We start from the raw sequence: 25,698 nt of genomic DNA, 5'->3' as shown, positions 1-25,698 counted from the left end.
AAATAAACTTTATCCCACTACAGAGTACCTACACCTTTGATAGAATCACAATCTACATAAGGTGGTAGGGTAGCTAGTACATGTAGTTAATCCAAAAGCTGTCTTCTATGGTGCATATGTATCCTTTCGCAGTGGCTTAGGTGGATTTTCTGAAATGGAGGTGGACATAGATACAGTAGTATTTTACCTAGGTCGTCGTTGAGAAACCATCAAGAAATAAACTTTATCCTACGATAGTCTGGATGAAATTACAAGGGGCAGCTATCCACAGCCGCGCGTTACGAATAAGCTTAACCACTAATTGGTGGATTGATCCTCCAAAGCCTCACTACGTGACTCGTAGCAAAAACCACCAATCCTACCCTCATCAAACATAATGTCCCACAACATCCCGATGCCAAGACTCGACGACTATCACAACTTGACAGCGGGTGGCGTAGCACCGTTAAACTTTCAGACTTTCAACGGCCGCACTGCATAAACAGGTGGGGGGGACTAAAAACGCTGGAGGATCAGCACTGCAAACTGCCCAGCCAAGGCTAGCTAAGGATGGAGAATTCAAGCGGCTCCCCACGTTTCTCCGGACGTTGGAGTTGCCAAGATGGAGAGTATGGGGCCGTGACGTCTAAGCACGATATCAACCCGGAGGAGGGTGATAGCTCTATCGTATATACGACGGACATTTATTCGCTACTTGGAGATTGATTGCCGAAGGCGAGAAATTCTTCGTTTATCCACTTGGCACAAACAATGCAGGGGGCAGATTCAGGAAATGATGATAATAATCGATGCTGGTATATAACTCATCTTATAGGTCTACTGTACATATCCAAGTAATAATATCCACAAGAACAAAATACAATCGCTCAAGTACCGCCCATCTAGAAACACAAACTCCTCTAATTTATCCATAACTAACCACACAATCACACCCATTTTACACAGAGTCGTCATCAACCTCGTCAGCAAGCATACTCAAAACGTTCTCCTCGCCAGGGGAGTTCTGGGGAAAGCGAGCATTGTAGCCAATAACAGATCGGGCCTTGAGATAGGTCTTGGTAGGGATTGAAACCTTTTGTGTGGAGACGAGCCAAGTGACGCCCTCACTGCAGGGCGGTGTAGTAAGCGAACCAGAGTATCTAAACGAGGGCATGTCAGTCAGCATATGTATATCTTACTCAGCTTCGGATTAAGCGACTTACGATTGGAACTCGCCAGCCTCGAGAAGAGAGACAATCTCGGACATTTTGAGTGGCTTGGTGTGGGTAGTCTGGCCCAGGGTAGCAATCTTATCCACCGAGTTGAGGACGGTGGTAGCGACAGTGGATCTCTGAGCCTGGGTGGTCTTGCAATCCTTGCCGGTCGCCTCGCGAGCGGCAGCCTTGGCTTTGTAGGTAGCGTTAGGAAGGCCGTCGTCGAGATCGATGTAGACACCAATCACGGCGAGTTTCTTGTCTTCGCTCTGGTGGACCATGTGCATCTCCATGGCCATGCTGGTGCCGTTGTCGAGATGCTCGCTTGGGAGGTGGAAGTGGAACTGCTTTAGGTGGTAGACTGTGTTGTCGAGGGTGAGTTTGCCGCCCATGCCTTCGGTGACGACTTCAACGGTGCTGCCGAGGTTTTCGAACTCGGCGCCGTCGTGGAAGTCGGGTATTTCGATCTGGAGATCTGATCCCGAGAGGACCTTGTGGGTGCCGTTGGACAGGTTAATGGGAGACTGGTGCGTGCCAGTTGCGCATAGCTTATTGGCCTCGGGGTCTAGGTTGTACCAATTGGCAGGTCCCTATTGAGTAGTTTCAGCTTGGGACTACAGTTCACTCCGCAGGTTGACAGATAGGATGAACACTTACATTGGCAGCGGAGTAGCCAAACTTGGGGGCTTGGATTGCATCAGCTCGTCGGTGAAGATGTGTTCCATAAGCACACGACGCCAACGCCTGAGGCGCAAAGGTAGCCAAAAGAGGGATCCAAGAATACATGATGAAGGACTCGAACAGGTGCCAAGATTGAAACAGAGTTGGAACTTTGCGGGGAGACGGTTAGTGAAGTGAAGATAAACTCAAAAGGATCGAAACTGTGTCTGCCAGATCTCAGACAAACAAGCGGGCGGCAGTTCGATATTTAAGTGTTTCCAAAACAGCCATCCTACTCTTCCCGACATGATGTAGAGTATAATAGAAACCCTTGTCATAATCCGGGGACTACGTATAGGCTGGGGCTTACTATCCAGTGTAATATTCCTGCAACAACCTTATTTTGGTAATCTATGCTTAGCCCACATCACTGCCGTTGTCATCGGGGTTTAGAAGAAGAAGCCAGTCAGAAGCAGGGTGAGAGGCACGGCAAATGTCACGCCACAATGAGTAGGACTGACAGGGGGGTCAAAGAGTGATCTATACTGTAAGTGTAAGATTCCAGAGGCTGTGGATCTATTACGGGGTATTATAAATGGGCAGAAAATAAGCATGGCTGGGTAGTCCTTGCTACGCTCTCATCCGCGGAGACCGACTAGTGGTTGTTGAAGATGAGGTTATTTTATGCGCGTGTCATGTAAAGTTTCATCAGACTTGTGATTGGACTTTGTTGAAACAACAACTTTGAGTTTTGGACGAAACTCATTACCGGAGAATCTAGCACCGAAGGCACGTGAGGAAACAGAATCCATAGCGTTACATTTATTAACGCATTAAGAAGCATTCGTATTTCGCCAAGCAAACATTCGCTTCTTCAATGCCACTCCAACGTAGTAAAAGTGACGCAAGCCAGATCCATTCTTACGCCCGCATTAGAAACGAACAAGACAAAAATATAAGGGGTTCCCGCGGATAGTACCACGGGCTTCTCGGTAACTGGGGAAGAGTTCGTTCCCCCCAACTGGCTGGCCTAGACGCTCGAGTGACACTGCGATACACGCTACTGCAGTGCGCTAAGGGAAAAACCGTTGCCAAGGCCCGACAGGGGTTGTTTTGAGTGCTGGGGTGGCTCAGACGAGGGCCTTGGGTCTAGACTTCTTGGCGGTGCTGATGGGCCTAGACTAAGAGAAATGATGGAATTGAATTGATAGTTGTTACCCTGTAGACTAATCTTGCAGTTGTACTACCTGACTACGAAAGTTGACCAAGATAGCGTCCCACATCAGGATCATCATAGGGAACTGTTTCCCCCCCCAAGGTAGTATAACTTGGCGACTGCATTATGTCGTCGACATCCTCTTCAGACTTAAGCATCACGTCGATGGGCTCCCCATGAAGCGGATTCATCATGCTGTCGTGCCCCTCTTCCAACATGTGCAGTTCGTTTTCTGCATTCTGTGCAATGGTCTTTGCACACTCTGCTCTGTGCCTTGCAATCTCCAAAGCAATTTTGGCAACTTTGATCTCATGCTCCCTAACCTCATCAACAAACGGTGCCTCGAGGCTCTTGCGAAGCTGGATCAGATTACTATCCTTGCAAGTAGGATGCAAATCAGCCCATTTTTTGTACATACCGAAGACCCTAAATGAATTCTTATCATCGGTCTGAATCGCCCGCTCAACACAATCATCAATACGAGAAGAGACTTTCTGCCAGACTTGCGATCGCCACTGGACAAAGTGAAGAAGGCGAATGGGGTAGATGCCCTTCTTTCCCTTTTCTGATTTTCCTTGAATGTGGTGTTCATTGAGATGACGCAGTAGATGGTCGACTTTTGTGGCACTCGCGGTGTATCGATCCCATTCGGCAAAGTAGGCGCTCAGCAGAGCACAGTATACTCCTCGCGGTTGATCAATTCCGAAATAGCGGTATACAGTTCCATGTACTGCAGACAATACTTGTTAGCATTTGAAACATGAAAGGTGTCTTTTGTGTCATAACTTACGGTAGTCGGAGTCATCTTGAATTCAGGACTCTTGTGAATGGAAGCCAGACCATTGATCACAAACGCTTGCAGGGCTTTGGTGACAATCACTTCCAGCTTTCCCTTCCTGTGGGCAATTGCTGCTGTGATTTCAGTCATGATGAGATATGATCCAAATTTTTGTTGTTTAGTTCAAGTGATAACAACTGGAACGTTTTGCGGACTTCCGGAGCGGATGGTCAAGTCAAGACTCGTGTTTGTGTGGATGGAAGGAAGAAAAAGAAGTGGGCTACTGCGCAGGTCTCACGGTGCTTTTATATTATGCCAGAATAAGATTTCGTTTGTGTCCTATGACTCTTGTTGTAGGGCAATTAAAAAGTCAATATATTTTTTAAAGTTGTATAAACCACCAAATTCCAAGTGTTGAGGGTAGAATCTGATGAGAATAATTTTCAGCCACTCAGGCAGCAGGGTCAGTTAGAACATGAGATGCAATTTAACTCGCCCAGAACTGCAAGTGGTAGATCATTTTTTCAGTGATGTCGATTTGTTATTACATGAAAGCGAGAAGGAAAGAGAAAGCATATCATAGACGTTCGAAATCGCAATACACTATCAAATTTGATCTTGACATACTGAACGCACACATATATGGCAGCTTTCACCATGGATAGTTCTACAAAATGTCAGCATCAACTTCAAAGTTAAAAAGGTTCTTGAACTTACTCTTCCATCCCAGCACCAAAAGCTTCCACTGTCTTCGCTCTTCTTCTCCTCGACGACCTTGAGCATACCTCGGACGCTCTCATCAGCCTCTAACAAAGGCCCACAATCCCATGGAATATCAATAGAGTTCATAGCACTACTTTTCTTAGTAATATCCTTTTTTTTTCACAAGGTTACTCACGTGTTGACCTCGCCTGGATGGAGAGCCAGAATACATGTCTCGGTCCACTTTCCACCTCGCCTCTTGAGTTCGAGAGCCATATGTCTAAGAGCTTGGTTCAACGCGCTTTTGCTGGCGGCGTATGCTGCATATCCGTCTTCATGGCCGAGGAAGTTACCAGCTGAACCTGAGTCGGATGAGACGAAGATGACCTTTGAGGGAGGACTTTCTGGGTTGAGGTTAATCAGTTTCTGTGCGCAGATAATAGGCCCGATGGTATTGGTGGTCAGATGATATGAAAGGTCTTGGAATGTTCTGAAGAAGATCAGCAGGTATGAATAAAATGGCTATGGAGTCTTACATTTCTGTTGCTCGGTTTGGGTATTTGAGTACGCCGGCATTGATAATGACATTGTCCAGTTTTGTGCCAGATTTCGCAAGTGCACTCATTTTCGCAGCAAAGCTCTATAACAGTAAGCTTCGCTCCATTATGGTGGCGTGGACTCACGTCTATGCTCTCACTGCTGGTGACGTCACACTGCTCAACCGTACAATTCTTAGGGTTCTTTTGAGCTTGAATCACAGTCGAAAGTTGTTCCGCGTTATTTGGATCGCGCACTGTTGCGATGACCCGGTGTCCAGCCTCGAGAAGCTGCTTGACGAACTCAAGGCCGATGCCTCGGGACGCACCAACGACAACCCACGTTTGTGTTGACTCGGTCATGGTAAAAATTGAAAGGATTTAATATATGAAAAGTTTGAATTGTGCAAGTGAATGTTTGATACATCCCAAAGCTGGAATGGTGTCTTTATATAATTAATTGTTCATGTCATAATGTCGAGAAGCTAAGCCGTGTGGAGGATCTACAAGCGCGGGGTACGATAGCGCCCGATAAGGCTGCTCGTCTCGATCTGGAAGTTAGATTGCAATTTATTTACACATCAATAAGTTGCATCTTATTTGCCAGTAGTAGAATAGTAGATTCAGCCCATTCAGATAGTTGAGATGGAGTTTTATAGCTGCTGCATTGCCTCAGGCTTACGGCATTTGTAGCTGACAGGCAGTCTTCTTACAGGGCACCTCCACTAACCGAACAGTGCCATTAACCTTCCATTTCCAGTGCGTGCCTTGAACAACTTCTTCACCATCACCAATAAAGCTACAACTTCACACACCAGATCCGCGCGCAACACTCAAGTACAGTCTCAGGTACGGGCAGTCAAGATTCATTTGGCGACCCATCCAACTAACTCTTTCAGGCTTCGTCGCATCCAAAATGGAGGCCATCAACCACACCCTCCACCTTTCCGACCAGTTCGTCATCAGCTGCGGCACCGTGACACTCGATGTCAATCGATCCAAAGTCCTACTCATCCGCTGGCGAAAGACCAACGAAATATTCCTACCCAAAGGCCGCAAAGATGTAAACGAGTCCCTCACGGACGCAGCTATACGAGAAACATTCGAGGAAACTGGAGTACAACCACGCATACTGCCTGCTCGGATCAACACCCTCGCGACCTCCCAAGAAAGCACAAGTGGCCTCTTCACTGAGCCCATCGCTGTGTCTCACCGAATGCGCGAGGGAATTCTCAAAATAATTTTCTGGTACATTGCCGAATCAGACTCTACTCAGACTCCGGCAAAATGGACGCACCAGGAGGATGAGGACTTTGACACCATCTGGGAGGATTACGGCAACATTAACTCGACTATCACGTTTCCTGAAGACCAGCGCATTGTTTGGGCAGCCATCGACACAGTCCATAGACGAGGCACACAGGCTGTTTAAGGAGTTATCTTCACAGTTATTCAAGGGGAAATGCAGGCTCACTCGACTATTGTAGTGGCATGGAAGTTTGCGCTATGGGATTCGGAACTCGAGGCGTCTCTCTACAAGTATTACATCTGATAAACAAGGGCAGCCTGACACTAGGAAACTCAGTGTATTTTAATCAGCATTCCAGCAAAAAATACAGTTGAATTTAAAGCTGGAATCTTTTCTGTTGTTCATTTTGTTGTATCAAGTTGTTTGCATCTCCACCTTTGACCTGTGACCTGCTGTGTATCGCTGTCGCTGACTTGATGTGATGAGTAAGTAGGTCAGGTGATCAAGAATAGTGGACATGAACGAACCTTGTCAAAGTCTCTCTGTATGACGAAGCCATCTTCCCTCAATTAATCAACCTTGTTCAATCCCCTGAAATAGCTTAGATTGTCCTGATTCGGCATCTATCTAGCTTCTTGGCTCCCTTCCTTCTAAACTTTATTATCTCCGAAATTACCGACTCCCTGGATCGCATCCCACTTTACCCCTCTCATCCCGCCATCCTCGACGGCAGTTGACAGATACACCAAATCGCCAGTCTGCCAAGATCTCTCATCAAACTCTATCTCACAAGCCATGGCTCCCCTGTACAAAAAGACCCTCGTGCTCGGTGCCTCGTCAGGCATAGGGGAGGCCCTTGCCGCCAAGCTCATCGCCACAGGCACCAAAGTCATCGTCGTAGGACGTCGGCGCGACAATTTGGAATCTTTTGTTAGCAAGCATGGTCACGAAAACGCCAGGGCTGTCGTGTTTGACGTCACCAATCTGTCTGCCATTAACGAGTTCGCCGAACGTATCATCAAATCTGACCCAGATCTTGATTCCGTCGTTCTTAACTCGGGCATCCAGAGAGGCTTTGACTTTTGCAACCCTGAATCTATGGATCTCAGTGTTCTTGGCGATGAGCTTACGACCAATTATACATCTGCCGTTTATCTCACCGCAGCGTTTATTCCTCATCTGAAGAAGCAGGCCAGCGGACATCTTATCTACGTCAGCGCAACTCTCGGTCTGATTCCCTCCATGGTGCGCACGCCTAACTACAATGCTTCTAAATCTGCGCTGCATACGTTTATTCTTAACGTGCGTCAGCAGCTTGTTGATGGCGGAGCAGGGCATGTACGCATGGTAGAGGTGTTTCCACCGGCTGTGCAGACCGAGTTGCACGATGAGAAGCACCAGCCTGATCTTGTCAACGGTGGTCAGATTGGTATGCCACTTGGGGAGTTTGTGGATAGGATGTATGAGGGGCTTGAGAAGGGGGATGATCAGTTTGCTATTGGGCCGGGTGAGCCGTTGTTGGCGGAGGATGGGTGGGAGACTCAGAGGACGAAGTTGTATGAGAAGGGGCGGGAGGGTATCCAAAAGTCTTTGGCCAGTTATCTGAAGAAGTGAGGTTCAGCTTCCTGACATAGAATCTAGTTCAAATATTTTGTTGGTGGTGTGAAGCCAATTAACTTCTGTCACGTAAGAAACGTCCTTAATCTGTCAAACGGAGCGCTCCGCGGCAAAAACTTGAATCTCACTCGTCAGCTTTGTCCACACACACCATAAAGCTTATCCCAAGGGCTATTTATGTCAAACCTGATCAGTCATTTTATTTCGGTTTTAGGCCCTCGGACTTCATGTTGTGAGACTGGCGAGCTGAAGGATGTGGTGGTCAGCAACTGATGCCAAAAATACGCTTAAAATCAGCCGCAGGGTGTAGAGAGAGCCGCGCTCTGTATGACTGCTTCGGGATCGTATGGATGCATGAGCTGAAAGCACACAGAGGTGAAGACGTAGTTGGATCGATGTTAGCGATGGGCAGGCATTCTCAGTGTATTCACTGCGATCAATAAGTTTCCATTGAGCTTACGAGAATTGTACGAACTAGTTATACTCGGGAACAATATTCTCCACAGGGCAAGCTTCCAGCGCTCTCCCAAACCTGCTCTTCACGTCAATCCATTCCTTTCCGCCAGCCTTTTGGCTGATAACACGATATCTCCGCCCTCCTCCAGTGGATCTGCATATGAGTGCGTTTCTCTCGTAGTATCTACTTCCATGTGAAAGATCGCCTGCAACGATATATTCAAGAGACGTAACTCCGTCCGGACCAAAGACCCAATCTGCAAAGTCTCGCGATGACTGTCGCAGAGGCGGTGTTTTCCACTCTCTTCTTTCTCTGATAGCGGTAGAGGTGTCTCGGAGACTGATGGAATTCTGTTTGGGTTCGGAGTCGAGGACATGGCCTCCGTTTGTATAGTTCTCAATGGTTTCGCCGTTTTGTTCGGCTTGAGTGATTCTCATGTCCAAAGCGTTGTCAAAAACGCATGGTGAGTAGGTTCCTACATTTGCTCCCGTTTGGCGGATATGAAGGACTTTAAGTGAACCCTTTGACACGAAGGGGAGCAGAATTTCTCTCTGTCCATGTTGTCAGCGAGTAGCAGGGCTCAAGGTTGAGATACTCACCAGGTACTCGGGTGCACACGTCAACCCAAGAAACTCAAGATTCAATGTCGAAAGAGAATTTCGAGTCGGATCTTGTCGAATAATAGCACGGTCCGTCAAAGATATACCAGGATCTGCCACATCCTTTCCCTTGCGTGAGATTATAAGCTCGTCATCCAGATCCGTGATCCTCTGGTGATGTACAAATGCTTTTAACGTCGAGGCATGTCTTGCTAAGTGTTTCCAGAATTCAAGGACCGGTGTTGGGCCGCAGTGGCTGATGAATACTTCTTCGAGTCCATCGAAAGAGTCAAGAAAGTCTGTGATGGTGGTTACTTTCTTGATCGAAGTTACATTTGGTGTCTGGAGGTAAAAGTCGAGGATCTCGAAGGACTTGACTTGAACCGGTGTCGGATATTGTGCCATGTCCTGGAGAAGCAGTGTCCAGTATGGGCACATTATCAGTGTTAATGAGGTTAGTCCCGCAAGGTTGATGGATGCTGCAGTGACTGTTTTCTTGGTGGTTTCATCTCTCAAGGGCACTCTGGCGAGTTTCAAGCTCCGCATCTTAGGAAACCAAGTTCTCGCAGCAGGGTCATGATCGAGACCAAACATCTCTCGCGCCAGCATAGTACTAGCAGGTGTTTTATCCCACTTATCTGAATCAGTCCGACGAACAACTCTGGTTTCTCTATCCTCCCACTGCCGAGACCAAGATTGCAAGTCGACCTCTAGCTCTTCCAGATGGGCAGCATTCGTCTGAACCAGATTGGAGATGTTGCTGAAGTGACATCCCATTGGAGCTCTCCAGCTAAAACTTCGAATATTATGGAATACAGAAAAGTTCAAGTCTGTTGTTCTGCTCCAGCGGTTAAATCGACTGCAGAATGGATCAGTTGTAAAACTGAGACTTTGGATGGATCGGTGTTTGAGACTCAGGTATTCTAGCACTTCTGATGGGATACAAGTCGTATAGTTCCAGCTATGCCTCTCAGTCAGTGATTTCAATACATTTTATACAAAAAGACTTACTCGAACACCTCCAGCTGGCCATCTTCGAAACGTTTCAGCATTGCCATAGTCCTCTGCGCAAGACACTCATACTTGACGCGCACAAGCCTACCACGCTCATACCCAAAACTATCACTTCTTTCTTCCCAAGTATCATGCATCAGAGGATCTTTGTCCAGCCATTTCCCCATGTATCCTAGGCAGTCATGCGCGTGAACGCAATGCATCGCGTCTGCTTCAAAGCGAAGTTCTCTTGTTGACTGTAGACATTGCTGTGGAGGACCCATAGGCGTAATGCAGTGGCGTTCTCTTGGGGAACGGGGAAAGATTGTGATGGAGCGCCAGATTTGGCGAAAGGCTGCTTTGTGGACCCATCTTGATGTTAGTGAGAGGCATTTGAGATCACGACCGTTGAGCTGGGAGTGTCAGTTCATATTCTCGGATGTTTCCTGCCGATTACCTTTTGACAAATATTTTCAAGAACTTCGGGGGGCAATAACGTCAACATTTTCACGACAATAAGGAGCAAGGAGCATAGAGCAAGGATTCACATATTGTCATTGGGATATGAGCGGGATCTCGATCTTTATATTACACAATGACAAGACAACATATGATCCTAGTGTCAACCAAGTGACACTCCCAGATGACGCAGGTAAGCAATATTCTCATCTCAGCAGTACGTCCCCCTCATTTATTAAACTACTTTAACTGGTTATTTCCAAGAGTAGTGTAACAAGAGATCACGCATTTCTGGATAATTCGTTATAGCCGCGACTGAATGGGTGGGATGAATGTGGTTGCGTGGCAATGCAGCTTGACAATTGAGGCAAATAAAAAAAAAGAATACGAAAAAGTGATCAGACAAATTGTGATTTTATGACCACTTCCGTTTGTTTGATGTGGTGGATGTAAAATGGATAAAAAGGCAAAAAAACAGCTCCCCGAAACCTGGATCGAACAAGTGACCTTTCGATGACATATAACAATTACAGTCGAACGCTCTTCCAGCTGAGCTATTCGGGGAGATCTCCGAAGCGGAGGAATAGCTATTGATGCAGGATGGTAGCAATATTAAATCTATATAGCTAAACGTGAACATTCTTCGCAATGTCAGTCGCGACGACTTGTTTATGGTCGCGTTGGGTATTTGCGAAAGACTTTATTCCGGCTAAATAAGTTGGTCTCCCATTTTAAATATCGCTTCATTCTGTAGATTTATTTCCAAGGTCTTGTTCATGCTTCTCGTGGCTTATGTTACCTTTTTTCTACCAGTTACCCTCATTGCATGCTGGACAGTGGGATATGATCATCTCAAATCAATCAGATCTTATCTATTCACCATCGTTTGTTGAGTCTTTTCGCCTATCTATCCATTAATATATATCATTTTTATTCATTTTATTAGTTATCGATTATTTAGAAATACAGCTATCGTACACCCAAACTTAGTCACGTTCAAAGCACATTCCGAAGTCCCCTCTCAAGGACGACACCAACAACACCAGCAGCAAACATTCCCAAAGTCCAACCGTTGCTAAACTCCTCCAGCTTGGGCCAGAAGCTGTTCTTCTCCTCTCTGTACTTTTCAAACTCATCGGCCTTTACAGCGTCATGCTTAGAGTATCGCTCCGCCTGACTTTCCTCGTTCTGTTTGTCGCCTCCGATGAAGCGCAGGAAGGCGTAGTTGGCGATGGGACCGAGGGCAGTAATTGGGTGGAGAATACCGGCGCTGAGTAGAAGGATGGGAAATGAGGCGTGGATGAGGGCATCTCCGAGGTAACTGTATATTATTAGCCATGAGTCTTTTGTGGCGATGAAGGAAATAACTTACTTGGGGTGTCGAACAATGCTCCATACACCTTCACGGTTGACACCTGATCGATTGCTCTTCTTGAAAGACTCAAGCTGGAAATCAGCCAGCGTCTCGAGAGTGAATCCAGTCGAGAAGACAAAAACAGCGAGGTCGCGCAGGTATGAACCGTAAGAAGTAACAGGAGAAGCCAGAGCACACTCGTTAACATCACGGAAAGGAATCGTAAAGGGAAGAGAGATGATAGTCTGCGCAATAGCCTCGGGCAAGAATGTCGTAAACAAAGCCTTGTTCCAGAACCCAGGATCTTTTTTCTCAGTATCATACCGAGGATCATCCCCTCCACGCTTCAAGCTTCGGGATACAACACGAGAGGTAAGACGAACACCCCAAGCTGTAGCACCGAGGAGTAGAAGCTTTCGCGGGTAGGCAAGATCAGACCAGGCTTCAGAGACCGAGAGACCATCGTAGAAAACACGAGAACCAACAGCGCTCCACCAAGCATTCAACGTCATACCGGATGCCCAGAGGAAATCCTTGCCCTCGACACGATCGGTGTATCGAGAGATTCCATAGGCTACAGCAGAGAGACCAGCATGTAAAGTGAAAGAAGGCAGAACGGCAGAGTGCATCAGACCCAGAGTGCTGGTAGTGAGACCTTGGTATGTGGTGCGATTGAAATGGGAGCCAAACACATCCTGCTCGGCACCAGGTCTGTTGAAAGAGCTTATGGGGAGTGGCAGGGAAGGGGAATGGCCGGCAAATTTACTTCCGTAGACATCTTGTTCGGCACCAGAGCCGGTAAAGGTGTTTATGGGAAGCGAGGGCGAGTGGCCGCCGAATTTATCGCGATAGACTTCTTGCTCTGCCATTTTGAAGTGATGAGATTAATTGATGGAGAGATAGAAAATGGCGACACTTGGATTGCTTGATGGGTTCGATGATATAAGTACCGTAAAACACAGTGGAGGAGGTTCGTAAATATTGCGTCATTCGTTATATCATTATTGCATCGACAACGCGTCGCTGGAAAGACTAACCAATACAGCTCTCTACAGTGATTCCAACACTTGTGTATCAAATATTTTTTTATCATGATCATGTTCTGCTTCTGACTTGACGATTTTCTGTGTCTTGTATGATCCTGCAGCGTCAGATAGAGACTCTGCAGACTGGGATCTCTTGGACGCGATTAGTGTCCGACTAAACTAGCAAGGATCGCGTGCGGCGCGCGATCCAAGTGCTTGGCAAAGCCCTAATCTGCTTCGAACGGGAATAAGGGACGTCATTTTCTAGACTACTTTGCGACTATCGCGAGATGTACATAGATGACAGTGAATTGTTTTGATACCAGAAGAGCTCTTGTTGATTGTGGCGCGTTTTATCTTATTTTATCCTGGCTATAGTGAAAGCTTACCGCTGCGGGGTTGGTATCGTCAGGCATTGGCTTTAGAGGCGGCCGCTGTGTAATGTTGGACAACACTTTTGCGCCCGTTTGTATTATTTGAAGCAAATGACAAAGAGAAGGTGACGATTACCGAAGCCACTCCTCCACGACATACTTGTGTCGCGATAACTATTGTAAAAATCAGTACTCTGTACAAACTGGAACATTCTTCAGCAGGCCATCTTTCCGTCCCACCACACACCGTGATCGTCCTCCCCAGAGTTTGCTCAACCGTGATACAACTTTAGGGTAGCAACACGACGATACCATCACACAGACACAACACTCAACACGACAAAAGACCGAAAAAACGCGACACTAAATCTCACTAATGCAACAATCACACGTGGTCACGCACCTGCTGAACAAAAACCTGGGGGAATCCCCTGCACATGTCATCCTTTCACTTTCAACGGCTGAACCACCTTGATCTCGTTTAGCTAGCTTTATTTACCCGGTTCTTTGGTTCGACACATTAAACGCTCCTATCAGAAATATGAGAGTAGTATATTGCTTCTAGACCACGGGCGCGCATATCACAAAGTTTCAGCCATGTTGTTGTGTAGGGGAAAGTGTCGATGTTCGAGAAGGATCATCGGCAAGGTCTGCCGCTCTGTCGACAGCGGGCAAACACCCGATTGGTGCATTAATTAGCAGCAAAAAGGGGGCTAATTTGAGGAGCGCTGGGAAACAATTGGAGCGCCTTTAGAAGGGGACCAAGCTAACTGGACACAGAGATCATGATGTTACAGGTTCTTGTCGTACTATTATGTACAGACCGTTGGATCACCCTGGGGACCAACTCACGTGGGTCTTTTTTTTTTTTCTCTCTTCCTCCATTCCTCTTTGCAGGGATTAGGTCCGACTGTTGGACCATGGGGGGTTAACCCTCCAATTTTGAACGCTTTAGCCGTTGTCGCTTGATTCGTTCGCCTCCAGGTCTTTTTGTCTCCTCTCTCTCCGCTTCCCCAGCTTCTCCAGTCTCTACGGATAAGTTTGTTGATAACCGTATACAATGGGGATTTGTTTTATCTAGCTCAAACCAATTCATTCATCTCCCCCCCGCTGTTATATCTTCACACTAACGGGAGCATCTCTCCCTGACGGCCGATTCTAGCCCGACATGTCCACTTCCCGTTCCCTTTCGGCCATCAATACAACGAAAACAAGGACACAAACGTGGAGACGCAGACGAAAATGTTGGAGTAAAGACACGCTAAACGGGGTAATCATGACCGATCAGGATGCCCACCCTTTATCCCCATCCTGGCAATACCCCGACCTGACCGGAGTCGCGCCGTAGTGGGTGTCTTTGATCCGGGGTTTTCTAGGTTTCATCTGCGGGGGAAGCAACCAACTGCTTGTCTCTCTGTCGCTCATAGGCCGGCCCTGTATGCGGTTGGCTGCTCCAAGACGGCTGTAATAGGTGCGTCTAACACTTGGACTGTCTACCCCAGATGCCTAAATCAAATTCCTACTAGCATCCCCCAGCTGCTAATCCTAGTCCAGTTAATAACTAATTCCTCCCCCAGCAAAATGTTACGTCTCATCCATTGGCATCTGTGTCCGCATTTTGCCAATTCTCCCGGGCTTAGTGGCACTTATGTTTTTTGACTGTCCTTGTCGATTGCCATGCCGGGATCCGCATATGCATTGCATCCCCATGGTCGTCTTTTTTATAAAATGACTTGACCCTGCATCCGTCCTTCAGTCCTGCTCTCATCCTCCCTCCCAATCCATTGTCGCTCATCAACGCAACCATGAGTAACCCCATGGACAACAAGGCTGGCATCTCAGAGGCCAAGGCCGATGAGGCCCATATCGACCATGCTTACGATGTCGAGGCCAAGAAGGAGATGAACGTCGACATGCAGGGTGCCATTGACGCTGAGAACCAGGAGTATGAAATGACAGTCCTCCAGGCTGTTCGAGCCTACCCTGCTGCGTCTCTCTGGGCTTTCAACATGTCTTGCACAATTGTAAGTACTCAAAAAAAATCAGGTTACAAGCGAATTCCATACTAACGTTTTGCAGATCATGGAGGCGTACTGTGTTTTCCTCATGGGCAACTTCATCGCCCTCCCCGCTTTCGCCAACAGATACGGTATCTTTAGCGCAGAGAAGGACAAGATGGTCATCGAAACCAGCTGGCAATCCGCTCTCCAAGTCGGTGGCCCCATCGGTGCCATCATCGGTGTCACCATCGCCGGTCCCATCACCAGCAAGATCGGATACCGATGGGCCACCATCGCCGGTCTCATGCTCCTCAACTGCTTCATCTTCATCTTCTACTTTGCCGACTCCCTCGCCCTCATGCTCGTCGCTCAGCTCCTCGAGGGTATCCCATGGGGTATTTTCATCGCCAACTCTCCCGCCTACTGTTCCGAGATCGTACCTCTTCGTCTCCGAGCCCCTGCCACCCAGATGTTGCAGATGTTCTGGGCCATTGGTGCTATCATCGTCGGAGCCGTTGCATACCACTACAACGAACTCGATGAGCAGGCTGCTTTCCGAGTCCCCATCGCTCTGCAGTGGATGTTCCCCACTCCCCTGGCCATCCTCATCTTCCTCTCCCCCGAGTCTCCCTGGTGGCTCGTCCGAAAGGGTCGTCTTGAAGAGGCTGCCAAGTCCGTCCGCCGTCTCGGACGTACTAGCCAGGTCGACAACGCCCACGAGGCCATTGCCATGATGAAGCGTACCATCGATCTCGAAAAGACCATCAAGGAGCCCAGTCTGCTCGAGCTCTTCCGCGGCACTGATCTCTACCGTACTCTTATTGTTTGCGGTGTCTACGCTGCCCAGAACCTTACTGGTAACCTGATTGCCAACCAGGCCGTCTACTTCTTCGAGCAGGCCGGTATGCCCACCAAGACTGCTTTCGCCATGGGTCTTATCACCTCTGCTCTTCAGACCGTGTTCGTCATGCTTTCTTGGGTTCTCACTTCCTACTTTGGTCGCCGAAGCATTTACCTCTGGGGTTCCGCTGGAAACACTGTTCTCCTCGTTGCTCTTGGTATTGCCGCCACTGTCGGAGATGTCAAGTCTGTTCTCAACTCCAACACTCAGGCTGCTCTTGGTCTGATCGTGTCCGTTCTCTTCACCCTTGGACCCGCTCCCGCTTCTTGGGTCATCATTGGAGAAACCTCTTCCATTCGTCTCCGACCTCTCACCACTGGTATCGGACGTGGTTGTTACTACCTCGTCAACATTCCTTGCATCTTCCTCTCCAGTTGGATGCTTAACCCTACTGTAAGTTTCACTCTACTCAAATCATTATCTTTAACAAATACTAACTTTGATCTTTCAGGGCGCCAACCTTGGTGGCAAGTGTGGTTACGTCTGGGCCGGTACCGGTGCCTTCTGTCTGCTCTGCGCTTACATCTGGCTTCCCGAGATGAAGGACCGATCCTACCGAGAGATCGACATTCTCTTCAACCGAAAGGTTCCCGCCCGCAAGTGGAAGAAGACTGTTGTCGATATCCACGACAACGAGTAAAGGATGTGTTTATGTTTGCTACAGAGGGCAAAAGAGACCAACAGTCCAAAACTGGGCTGGAGAGTTTTGTAGTTCCTCTCTCTTTTCATGCGGCTGGATTATGTGGCGTGATTTTGTAAATTGACCTGCGTAGTCATTCAGCGATAGGATGGGGTTTACCTGTCATATGGCCACAAGGCTTCCTAGGACTATTTAATTATGTTTACCTCGATTGCAACCTGCGATTATGTACTGTGATGTGATGATGCTAGATTTGCTAACTAATCAAACATCATATACCATCTCGCTATGTCCGGAGTAAAATAGTATCATAATATTTCGTGACGAACCGGACACTGCAATGAGATATCTCATGATAATCGAGTGTTGTTTAGGAACGAAATAGTCAAATAATTCATCTGGTTTGTTTTCTAAACTAGATCTATCCGACGTATTCTCTATAGGTCTGTTGACTTGATCTACACGCTTTTTTTTAGAATTCTAAGACGTAGTGATCGCGGTTGAATATTATACAATTTCCTCCGTCTATTGGTATTCTGGGTATCTACCTCTAATTATTTTAACAACTTTCTCTCACCCCAAGTACTTTTGATCGCTTCTAAATGCTCTTTAATCGAAGGACTATCCTCACTCTCACCTCCACCATCCATCTTTGATCTGATTCTTCCTACAAGCAAGTCGCGTGCAATCTTTGGTGAGGCCAGAGATAGTTCCTCGTCTAGCTTTGCTTGACTGATAACTTTGCCGTTACATAGTTCCTTGACGAGACTGTCGACCAAGTGCTGGCAGTTATTTGATAGTAGCGAATACCGAGGATTGCGTCCGATATGTCGATTACCTGTTTAAAGGATTGGTACCAGACTACAGGGCTTGGAGCAGTTGACTTACCGATCTCTTGTATTTCATCATGCGTCTTTGTCGTCTCACCGATATAATAGCACGAACTCCACGTATTAACAAACTCAGGCGTGATAGCTGCCACGCGAAAGTAATTCTTCCCCAACATCGTCAACTCCAACCTATCGCTCATCAAATCGTAGCAATAACATTCCCCAAGCCCTCTATCAATGACGCAAACAGCCCAATGACTAACGCTGTTCAAACTCATTCCAACGTGTCGCGCAAGCAGCTTGTAACTCGACTGCGAAACCTCGAGTACACCGAAAGAGATTGGCGTCGTGATGAGGAAAACTGCGCGGTGCATTTCGTACGGGTTGCATATTAGAGGTGCCATCTCGAGAGATGAATCGCCTGTGATTTTTGTTGATACGAGGGATAGAAACTCATTTCTTTGACGGATTTCTTCTGCGTGTTTTGCAAGCCATTCCTTTTCAGCCTGTTTTCTTTTTTTATGTTCCCTGATGACAATGTCAGTTGGTTTGTTCTAGGTGTGGATATGTGGGTGTACCATTTTTTAGAGAGGTTCTGGTAGACCGCTTCGCCCGCTGAAGCGAGTTTGGTCAGGGCATCGAGTCCCATCTTTTGCTATGATAAGCCCATGCGTTATAGTGGTCCTGACTAGACCGAGAAGAGACGCGAACGTGGGATTGAAGTACAAGGCTGATGATGCAGATATATTTTAGAGAAAAGAATAGTAGTTTGCTAGAAGGAGGCGAAGATTGGAAAATAGTGTTGGTACAGCCACGCGGATGTACCGGAATTAGTTCCACTATTCAGTCGTAAAAGTCATGGCTTGGCGTGTATTGCGCCTCTTTTTGTTACGCGTGACTCATGTACGTACTTTACGAGCAGACGAATAATTGTAGGGCTGGTGACTAAATCCCGAGGTGACGACATGGGAAATTATGTGCATTTGACAGATCAATAGTATCAATTTTGACTGCTATAAATATCTGTCTACTTCCGCACATCATCCAACAACAGTGGTACAACGCGCTGAATATCGCCCTGGATAAATGTACTCAGCCCACCATCTTCCTGCTCCCAGGGCACCATCGCTTCGGCTCCAATCCCGACGCGTATTAATTTCACCAACCCTTGACTTCTCTCCACAAGATCTTCATTCGGCCATCTCAAAACACCAGGCGTGTTCATTCCAACACCGAGTTCCAGAATCACCAATTTCTTCTTTTCTTTCGTGATTCTAGATTTCCAAGCTTTCCACTGTGCTTCACCGTTTTTGTATGGCGTTTGATTGAACCATGATCCTGCGCGGACGCAAATACTCATCTCTGATCCGCAAAATCTGCAGATGGGGATTTTACTCGAATCAGTCAGTTTTTGGCTGTCGGGGTCGATGAATGGCAGCGCTTCAGCTACTAGAGGCGTAGAAGGCACCACAGCATCGTTTCTGCAGTTGTTTAGACATTGTAAATACGCATATGAACCTTGAGGTGTAGAAAGCTGCCCTTCCGACCATCCATTTGCAAGGAAGAGCCCATCTGCATTTGATGTTCTAACAAACGCATCGGATCCAAAATCCTTCAACCATGGTATCAAAGCTTGATATGTGGGCGTGTTTGACCAGTTTGATATCATGTTCAAGTGGGTAAAGTAATAGCCCCATCGGTATTCCTCAGATGGCCATTCATTGTACCCAAACACACTATAAAGAGATATTAAGCCGAATTTGAGGAAGCCAGGGAAGTGCTTTTTGAATAGATCTCTTGAGTGGTAGTCCAATCCTTCTGCTGCTGACAATCCTGCTCCAGCGGTGACTAGGATGGCATCAGCTGAGCCAAGCCAGTCTTGCGCAACTTGGAGAGAACCTTCCGCCGAGCTTGTTATGGGAGGAGTGATTCGTGTCGAATGAGAACCAAGAATTGCAGTGTATATTTTGGTGTCGGATTCCGTGAATGTGTTAAAGACAACATCTGTGATTGTGGTGGATGAATGGCTTTCCAACCACGCCGTGACAGTTGACACCGCAATCTTGGCAGCTTCATCGGCTGGAAACGCGAAAAGACCAGTTGAGATGCAGCAAAGCGCAACTGATTTCCTACCATCTTCGCCAGGCGGCAGAAGCTCCACGGCATCAAGGATACCTTTGTAGCATTTTGCAAGTTGAGACCTTTCCAAATCAGTAGGCGAAGCACCGCGCTTTAGCTGTGGGCCAACAGTATGTATAACCGAAGAGGCATGAAGCGCATGGCCCCCAGTAACAAGTAAATCTCCAGGCTCGAGGTCCTTTGACCTTTTTTTCATCAGCCAGAAACATTCTTCTCTGAGCCGCGGTCCTGCTTCGGTATGGATGATGTTATCTATACATCGATGGGTAGGTTGGAAACATCCAAGGCCTTGGCTGTTTGCTGCGTTTGTGATGGCGGTGATACCGGTGAGTGTTGCTATGTCGCCTTTCCAGAGATGTATATTTGTATGTCTTGACGCGTCATGTTTGATGGTTTGTGATAGAGAGAGTGAAGATAGTGGGGTGAATAGTTTGTGGTCTCTCACGCGCATGAGGATCAATTCGATGTTATGCATGATGTTCTCTGGAAGAAGTGGCACGGGTGGTCGCGCGCATAAGCATTCTCTAAGAAGGGCCAGTTTTGATGCTGTTTCGAGGTGGTCCATGTGTTCTTTGTAGTGCTGTAGATTGTAGTCTCGGCTTAGATAACTTGGCCCATTCTCTGTCATGTCGTCGAGGACGTAGATTAGAGTATAATCCAACATGGCGGCCGTGGCTGGACTGTTGTGTATCATGGTAACTTGTGACATGGTGATTATTGGTAGCAAGGAAGATTGATTCAGCAGGTGGATAAAAATTGGACGCAACAGGGTGAGATGAAGAGAGAAATGTACTAGATAGCTAAGTAAAATTTATATTGATGGTTCATGTCAAACTTGCGCCTTTGTGATTAATTGTTTCGAATCTTTATCCCACTCGGACTGGGTGGGATATATCCGGGTGGGATACATTTACTTATCGGGCAAGATAATTTGGATAATCAGCAATCGACTGTACGCGAGATGCTAGATGAATTACTTATGATTAATTTATACTTCGATAATCAATAATACGAGATTTATAAAACAATACTAGTTATCATAATTGATACTCTCGACGCAGTCGACGACATCCCCCTTCAGCCAACAAACAAAAGTCCATTTGAAGCCAGTTCCCTCTCTTCAAACCACATTCCAAAACGTTCTGATGCCCAGGCTCGTGTAAACACCCTTATTGCACCGCCTCTAAATTGAACACGTAACAAACTTCTAGTCACGCCTGTGATTCTTCACAGACTGAAAGTCCTGTAGATTAAAGGCAGGCAGTTTGCTTTCCACCTTTGCTAGAGATACAGACAGCTTATCCTGAACACAACAGGTATGACTGCGGTTATTGAGGCCGGTTTTCCAAATAGGTTTTTTCAACCGCTTTACCATCTTTTTAAAACCTTTGATACTGAAACCATTGAACGGTGGGGCATTCCGCGGATACAAAATCCCATGCCGTTTTAGTTCTTTCGTCAGGGCTCCCAGGAGCATGGACGAGCATTCAAAGGAACACTCTTCTTCTTCTTGCAGAAGATCAAGAAGCTCATAAATCGCTGAGAAGATTTCAGCGAGAGCGCTTTGACGTGCCATATCGATCTCTTCTGCGGCTTGAGTCAGTGTAGGCTATCGTGTTGAGGTGGTACTTGACCTACCAATGATATCGGCTGGAAGTGGGAAATCCTCAGCTTCGATCAACTTTTGACTGTGTCTCAATGCCAATCGAGTCATCCTTTGGAACATGATTGGTCTAGAAAAAACCCAGGATACAAAGAGATAAAGAATGCAGTCTCGCCCATAAACCGTAGGCAATGCTGTCTCGAAGCCTTCTAGCCAAACGTTTGTATATACCTCAACGCTCTCAAGGCAGTCATAATAATTTACAATCATAGCTATCATGACAAGAAGGTTAAACCTGAGAGATTTTGGGACGTCTCGATGATATCCATGCATGATAGTCAGGACGATTTTGAAAGCTTCAGGATCCCAGTCGCTTGCTGTGATCCAGCGTACACCTGAGGAATCGGCCTTTCCCTCCGTGAAAGGACCAGTAAGCATTGTTTTGAAGATAGGCGAAGCTAGCTCCAAGTGCTTTCCCGAGACTAACATTCGAACATCTATCTTCTCAAGGGGAAGTTGACATGTCTCTCCATAGTCCCAGCCCTGTACTGGAAGGTCTGTTGCCTCGGGGCTCAGGTCAGGGTCATCAAATCCCAGATCTGCTTCGTTGCCATTTGCTTCGTCGCCATCTGAAGATTCCGGAGGAGTATAAGGTGTATGAATAAGGTCTGAGAGAGTTGCTTTACTGCAGTCTATGGGAGATGCGTCAGTAGTGCCTCTTAATTATGTCGAGGTGGTAATGGACTACCGTGGCATGGGCAGAGTAGTCAATGGAGATAATTTAACTCTCTTACCTTTCATCTTTTCGTGGTATGCTTTTGTAGGCTTTTTTTGCTTTATCCAGATTTTACCTGCCTTCCATTTGAAGGTCTGGGCCATGTATGTGCTTAGAATGATGCGAGTATCGCCATTAGAGTCAAATACATACGCCGATGGCTTTCTGCTGGGAGGTGTTTGGCCTTGCTGAGTGGAAACAGACGCAAAGTGAGACATCTTCTTGCCTTTGTTTTTTATCGTCTTAGTTTCAAAAGGATTGAAGAAATGTGGATCAAGAGAGATAACTAGATTGAGTTCTAATTGTTGTATCTGTGATATCTTTATTCGAATTGAAAAAGAAAAGAATGAGATTCCGAGCTACTGTGTGGAGGTAACCCTCTTATATTAAATTATGGTTACTGTAAGAGGAGGCCGACCACTTCGCTGCTAACCCCATTTCGCTCTGTTGGGCGAGTTGTAGACATTGGGGGCTGAGTCTTGTTTCACGTGCAGTAACCGACACTGGTTCCCAAATCACCTTGAAGATTAAGCGCCCAGGTTTACAACGAGTTGTAAAAAACCAATAACAACCTTTTTCTCATAGCCTTGCGTTTCAAACTGGGCCAAAGGTTAGTTGGCATGCGGCCCCGGCCGTCTTTGGTCCTTGGGAAATGAAACTTTACTACAAGCGAGGCAATTCTCAGTGGGAGATTCAACTTGGCGGCTTTCTATTCATCACCTCACTAAGAACAAATGTTTACTACTCGATAGCAAATGTTTATACTGGTATTCACTATCTGAGAGCAACTCTGCAAACGGTAACGACTGTTGGCCCAAGCTTGACATGCAGTTCAGTAGTCGTAGACGATGTGATAACTTTGGTCTTGGTCTTTGGGCTGGCGGTAACGCGGGTTCCCTTCACCGTGATGGTCGTGACCTTTATGGACGTACTTGGGACCTTCTTTGTACAGTCGACGCGTTGAACATACTCAGGGTTTGACTGAAGTCCAGCTGGGAAAAGCTCGACTGCAGCCCTCTCTTTGAGGGTGTTGAGGCTGTCTCGGGCTTTGATCTTGGGCCGCCAGTCAGAGCCCTTAGCAGGGGTGGAGCCGGCCGGGGCTTGGATAGTGCTTGTGGTGGTATATGCTGTGATTGTCCTAGAGGATGTTGATATTGAGGTCGTAGTATGAAGTCGAACTTCAATAGTAGTCGTCACATCTACAGAACTGACATTAGGAACTTCTTTTCAAGAATTGACAGTGGGATTCAAACCAGCTTTCGTCTCAATGGCAGTCTCGACATCAGGATCAGCTTGTGTGGTTTCCGTAATGGTCTTGACGTCGGTAAAAGTCGTAGTAGTCGGTCTAGGAATCACTACGACGTTGACCTTGCGAGTGACTTTTTTTTTTGCACTGTTATTTTGCTATGGATGGTGGTTGTGGCTCGAGGAATCTTGCTGGCAGGGATACTATTTGTTCCGAGTCAGCTCTGACATATTAGATTCTGAGAAGCGACGAGACTCTCGGTGACTAGGGCGAAGAGGAGTGAAATGGATTTAACAGCAACCATTTTCACAGTTACTAGAGGAATAAGTTGTATTTAGGATAATACTGACAGAACAAGGTCGGAACACGGTTTCCGAGGATGAGGTTATGGATAAAGATGGTGACTTCTTCGGAATCACGTGTTTTTTTCAATCGCAACGTCGACCCTGATGTCATCTCCAACTTTGATTTCTGTCAGGAGAGGAATAATGCCCCCGATCTCCTTGACAGCGTGACATCACAGATGGAGCAGTTTTCCTCGCTTATTAGGCCGCAGTTTACTCCGTACGGACGGTCCGATCATACGATCATATCATGTTAGGGGTCACTGATACGGGCTTTGTGAAGTGCTTAAACGAAACCTTATAGTGATATTCTGTCTAAAAGCGGAAGGTCGGTTATTGTAATTGCCAAGAGGCCTGTCTCTATAGCTTTGTATGAGGCGTTTAATCGATATGACAGTTAAGATGACAATTGAATACTACATCATCAGTGAATTAGAAGCCCATGGATTGAAGGATGCAACAGGGTTGAACCAACATGTGGAGTTACGACCATGGATTTCCAACGATGTATCCAATGCTTCCCCCATAATACCCATGTGAACCTGAAACTGGCCCTCAATGGTTTCAGGTATCATATCCTTCAATATTGGGGGATAAAAGGGTTCCTCTTGCCGATATTCCTGGGTTTTGGAAGTTCATAACAACATCTCTTTCTTGACGTTTGATTACCAAACAACATACTAGCCATCATGTACCATCTCGATCTTGAACCATTTGCTGCTAATGGCCACTGCGCCGTGGCTATCTGTCTCGGGGAGACTCCTCTTGATGACCCAAGCAATATCTACGATCTTATCATGTCCCTCCAGCAAAGGTTTAGCGACATCGTCTTCCTTATTTGTGACGAAATTCACAAGTATGAGATGATGATACCGCGAAATATGACCATTACCAGAGCTCAACGACTGGCCATCAAGAAGGGCGATAACATGGATGCGATTCTGAACAACGTGTTTGAGCACCTCAGGCAGGCTGACCAGCTGTTGGCCAATCTGACTATTTTGCGATGGTCTCAGATCGAAGATCAGGATTACCAGAAGGTTCATGACATCATGTACCAATACAGGAACCAGTTCGAGCAGGAACTTAGCACAAGCTCTGGGTTCTACATCAAGCGTCGCCTGGCTGTCGCCACATTGACTGAGGAACGACTTGAGAACTTCACGAAATACACCCTCGCTGAGCTTCCTGTCCAGCTCTTGGGATTTAATCACAACAATCGCCAGTACACCACCATATTTCATCCCGTCTACCCTCGGAAGAATGCTGATGGATCCGCGGGCGACGTCAACTCTGCGTATGTCTCGCCGATCGAGACGGTAGTGAATGCCTGCCGTAGCAATACAGATGTCGTGGGTGACATCTTCCGCTCGGTGCCGCATATGGAGGCTGGGAAGGTGACACGAGTATTCTTCGACAGGCCTGTTAGAAAAGAAGTGGACGAAAAGTCTTATATTCGCAGTGTGGACACACCCTTGACAAAGTCAACAGCTGTTTCTTAAAGTAGTAGCTAAATCTAGAAAAGGGGTTCTTTAGACTACAATACTTATTTTATTATATAGATTATAGCTGTAAAACATTATATGCGATACAACAACGCATGAACTTTCGATGACGTTTAATATCTTCTAAGGGCAGAAAGGTTTGTAAACTTTGCTCATGAGGAAACTCAGGGATGACCCTTCGTATTATGTTTCTCATTTTAATAGGAATCTCTTGGAAGCCAATGGGTCATGATGAGTCTTGAGGTAATCCTTTACGCCACACGTTGATTACACTACTGCACCGACTGGATAGGTTTGTTGACTCACGGCCCTTGTGTTGAGCTGCCTCGGGGATAGCAGTGGCCGTGCAGGCGCTGACGAATAGGCCGATGGCGAAGATGGTGCTCTTGAACTGCATTATTGTGATGAGAAAGTGCTGATGATAGAAGTGTTGGTTGTTGTTTGAGTTTGAGTTGATAAGAGTGTTGGGCAACGCGGGACTTTTGAAGTCAAACTTCTACGCT

At 46.8% G+C, this 25,698-nt stretch overlaps 13 protein-coding genes and 1 non-coding gene across 14 annotated transcripts; 4 read left to right on the top strand and 10 right to left on the bottom strand.

Annotated features, from left to right (window-relative positions):
- Positions 1-937: 937 nt before the first annotated feature.
- Positions 938-1,979, bottom strand: FGSG_04603 (uncharacterized protein; the record flags this gene model as incomplete). Its single annotated transcript, XM_011322672.1, has 3 exons — positions 938-1,139; positions 1,203-1,783; positions 1,851-1,979. 3 exons carry the CDS (start codon positions 1,977-1,979, stop codon positions 938-940), a joined length of 912 nt encoding a protein of 303 aa, XP_011320974.1.
- Positions 1,980-3,104: 1,125 nt separating this feature from the next.
- FGSG_04604 (uncharacterized protein) lies at positions 3,105-3,997 on the bottom strand (the record flags this gene model as incomplete). The annotated part of the gene is made up of 2 exons (XM_011322671.1): positions 3,105-3,799; positions 3,856-3,997. 2 exons carry the CDS (start codon positions 3,995-3,997, stop codon positions 3,105-3,107), a joined length of 837 nt encoding a protein of 278 aa, XP_011320973.1.
- Positions 3,998-4,499: 502 nt separating this feature from the next.
- FGSG_04605 (uncharacterized protein) lies at positions 4,500-5,448 on the bottom strand (the record flags this gene model as incomplete). The annotated part of the gene is made up of 5 exons (XM_011322670.1): positions 4,500-4,514; positions 4,565-4,700; positions 4,746-5,039; positions 5,086-5,189; positions 5,233-5,448. 5 exons carry the CDS (start codon positions 5,446-5,448, stop codon positions 4,500-4,502), a joined length of 765 nt encoding a protein of 254 aa, XP_011320972.1.
- A 553-nt stretch (positions 5,449-6,001) lies between these two features.
- FGSG_04606 (uncharacterized protein) lies at positions 6,002-6,517 on the top strand (the record flags this gene model as incomplete). Its single annotated transcript, XM_011322669.1, has 1 exon — positions 6,002-6,517. The coding sequence occupies one exon, from the start codon at positions 6,002-6,004 to the stop codon at positions 6,515-6,517; it is 516 nt and encodes a 171-aa protein (XP_011320971.1).
- Positions 6,518-7,129: 612 nt separating this feature from the next.
- FGSG_04607 (uncharacterized protein) lies at positions 7,130-7,948 on the top strand (the record flags this gene model as incomplete). Its single annotated transcript, XM_011322668.1, has 1 exon — positions 7,130-7,948. The coding sequence occupies one exon, from the start codon at positions 7,130-7,132 to the stop codon at positions 7,946-7,948; it is 819 nt and encodes a 272-aa protein (XP_011320970.1).
- Positions 7,949-8,425: 477 nt separating this feature from the next.
- On the bottom strand, positions 8,426-10,505 carry FGSG_04608 (uncharacterized protein; the record flags this gene model as incomplete). The annotated part of the gene is made up of 4 exons (XM_011322667.1): positions 8,426-8,959; positions 9,008-9,797; positions 10,019-10,413; positions 10,458-10,505. 4 exons carry the CDS (start codon positions 10,503-10,505, stop codon positions 8,426-8,428), a joined length of 1,767 nt encoding a protein of 588 aa, XP_011320969.1.
- Positions 10,506-10,938: 433 nt separating this feature from the next.
- On the bottom strand, positions 10,939-11,023 carry FGSG_20558. Its single transcript has one exon. It is a non-coding gene; the product is annotated as a tRNA-Tyr (tRNA).
- Positions 11,024-11,327: 304 nt separating this feature from the next.
- On the bottom strand, positions 11,328-12,682 carry FGSG_04609 (uncharacterized protein; the record flags this gene model as incomplete). The annotated part of the gene is made up of 3 exons (XM_011322666.1): positions 11,328-11,366; positions 11,465-11,780; positions 11,832-12,682. The coding sequence occupies 3 exons, from the start codon at positions 12,680-12,682 to the stop codon at positions 11,328-11,330; spliced, it is 1,206 nt and encodes a 401-aa protein (XP_011320968.1).
- A 2,309-nt stretch (positions 12,683-14,991) lies between these two features.
- Positions 14,992-16,753, top strand: FGSG_04610 (uncharacterized protein; the record flags this gene model as incomplete). The annotated part of the gene is made up of 3 exons (XM_011322665.1): positions 14,992-15,236; positions 15,292-16,506; positions 16,565-16,753. Exons 1-3 carry the CDS (start codon positions 15,018-15,020, stop codon positions 16,751-16,753), a joined length of 1,623 nt encoding a protein of 540 aa, XP_011320967.1. The 5' UTR covers positions 14,992-15,017.
- A 525-nt stretch (positions 16,754-17,278) lies between these two features.
- On the bottom strand, positions 17,279-17,957 carry FGSG_04611 (uncharacterized protein; the record flags this gene model as incomplete). The annotated part of the gene is made up of 3 exons (XM_011322664.1): positions 17,279-17,301; positions 17,391-17,591; positions 17,642-17,957. 3 exons carry the CDS (start codon positions 17,955-17,957, stop codon positions 17,279-17,281), a joined length of 540 nt encoding a protein of 179 aa, XP_011320966.1.
- Positions 17,958-18,610: 653 nt separating this feature from the next.
- Positions 18,611-20,431, bottom strand: FGSG_04612 (uncharacterized protein; the record flags this gene model as incomplete). The annotated part of the gene is made up of 1 exon (XM_011322663.1): positions 18,611-20,431. The coding sequence occupies one exon, from the start codon at positions 20,429-20,431 to the stop codon at positions 18,611-18,613; it is 1,821 nt and encodes a 606-aa protein (XP_011320965.1).
- Positions 20,432-20,929: 498 nt separating this feature from the next.
- On the bottom strand, positions 20,930-22,318 carry FGSG_04613 (uncharacterized protein; the record flags this gene model as incomplete). The annotated part of the gene is made up of 3 exons (XM_011322662.1): positions 20,930-21,309; positions 21,361-22,017; positions 22,120-22,318. The coding sequence occupies 3 exons, from the start codon at positions 22,316-22,318 to the stop codon at positions 20,930-20,932; spliced, it is 1,236 nt and encodes a 411-aa protein (XP_011320964.1).
- A 556-nt stretch (positions 22,319-22,874) lies between these two features.
- On the bottom strand, positions 22,875-23,650 carry FGSG_04614 (uncharacterized protein; the record flags this gene model as incomplete). The annotated part of the gene is made up of 3 exons (XM_011322661.1): positions 22,875-23,299; positions 23,354-23,479; positions 23,575-23,650. 3 exons carry the CDS (start codon positions 23,648-23,650, stop codon positions 22,875-22,877), a joined length of 627 nt encoding a protein of 208 aa, XP_011320963.1.
- Positions 23,651-24,487: 837 nt separating this feature from the next.
- On the top strand, positions 24,488-25,192 carry FGSG_04615 (uncharacterized protein; the record flags this gene model as incomplete). The annotated part of the gene is made up of 1 exon (XM_011322660.1): positions 24,488-25,192. The coding sequence occupies one exon, from the start codon at positions 24,488-24,490 to the stop codon at positions 25,190-25,192; it is 705 nt and encodes a 234-aa protein (XP_011320962.1).
- Between the last annotated feature and the right edge of the window lie 506 nt (positions 25,193-25,698).

Source organism: Fusarium graminearum, chromosome 2 (assembly GCF_000240135.3).
Source record: "Fusarium graminearum PH-1 chromosome 2, whole genome shotgun sequence".
Classification (NCBI taxonomy): domain Eukaryota; kingdom Fungi; phylum Ascomycota; class Sordariomycetes; order Hypocreales; family Nectriaceae; genus Fusarium; species Fusarium graminearum.
Note: the sequence above shows the minus strand (reverse complement) of the source record. Positions and strands in the feature narration are given on the sequence as shown.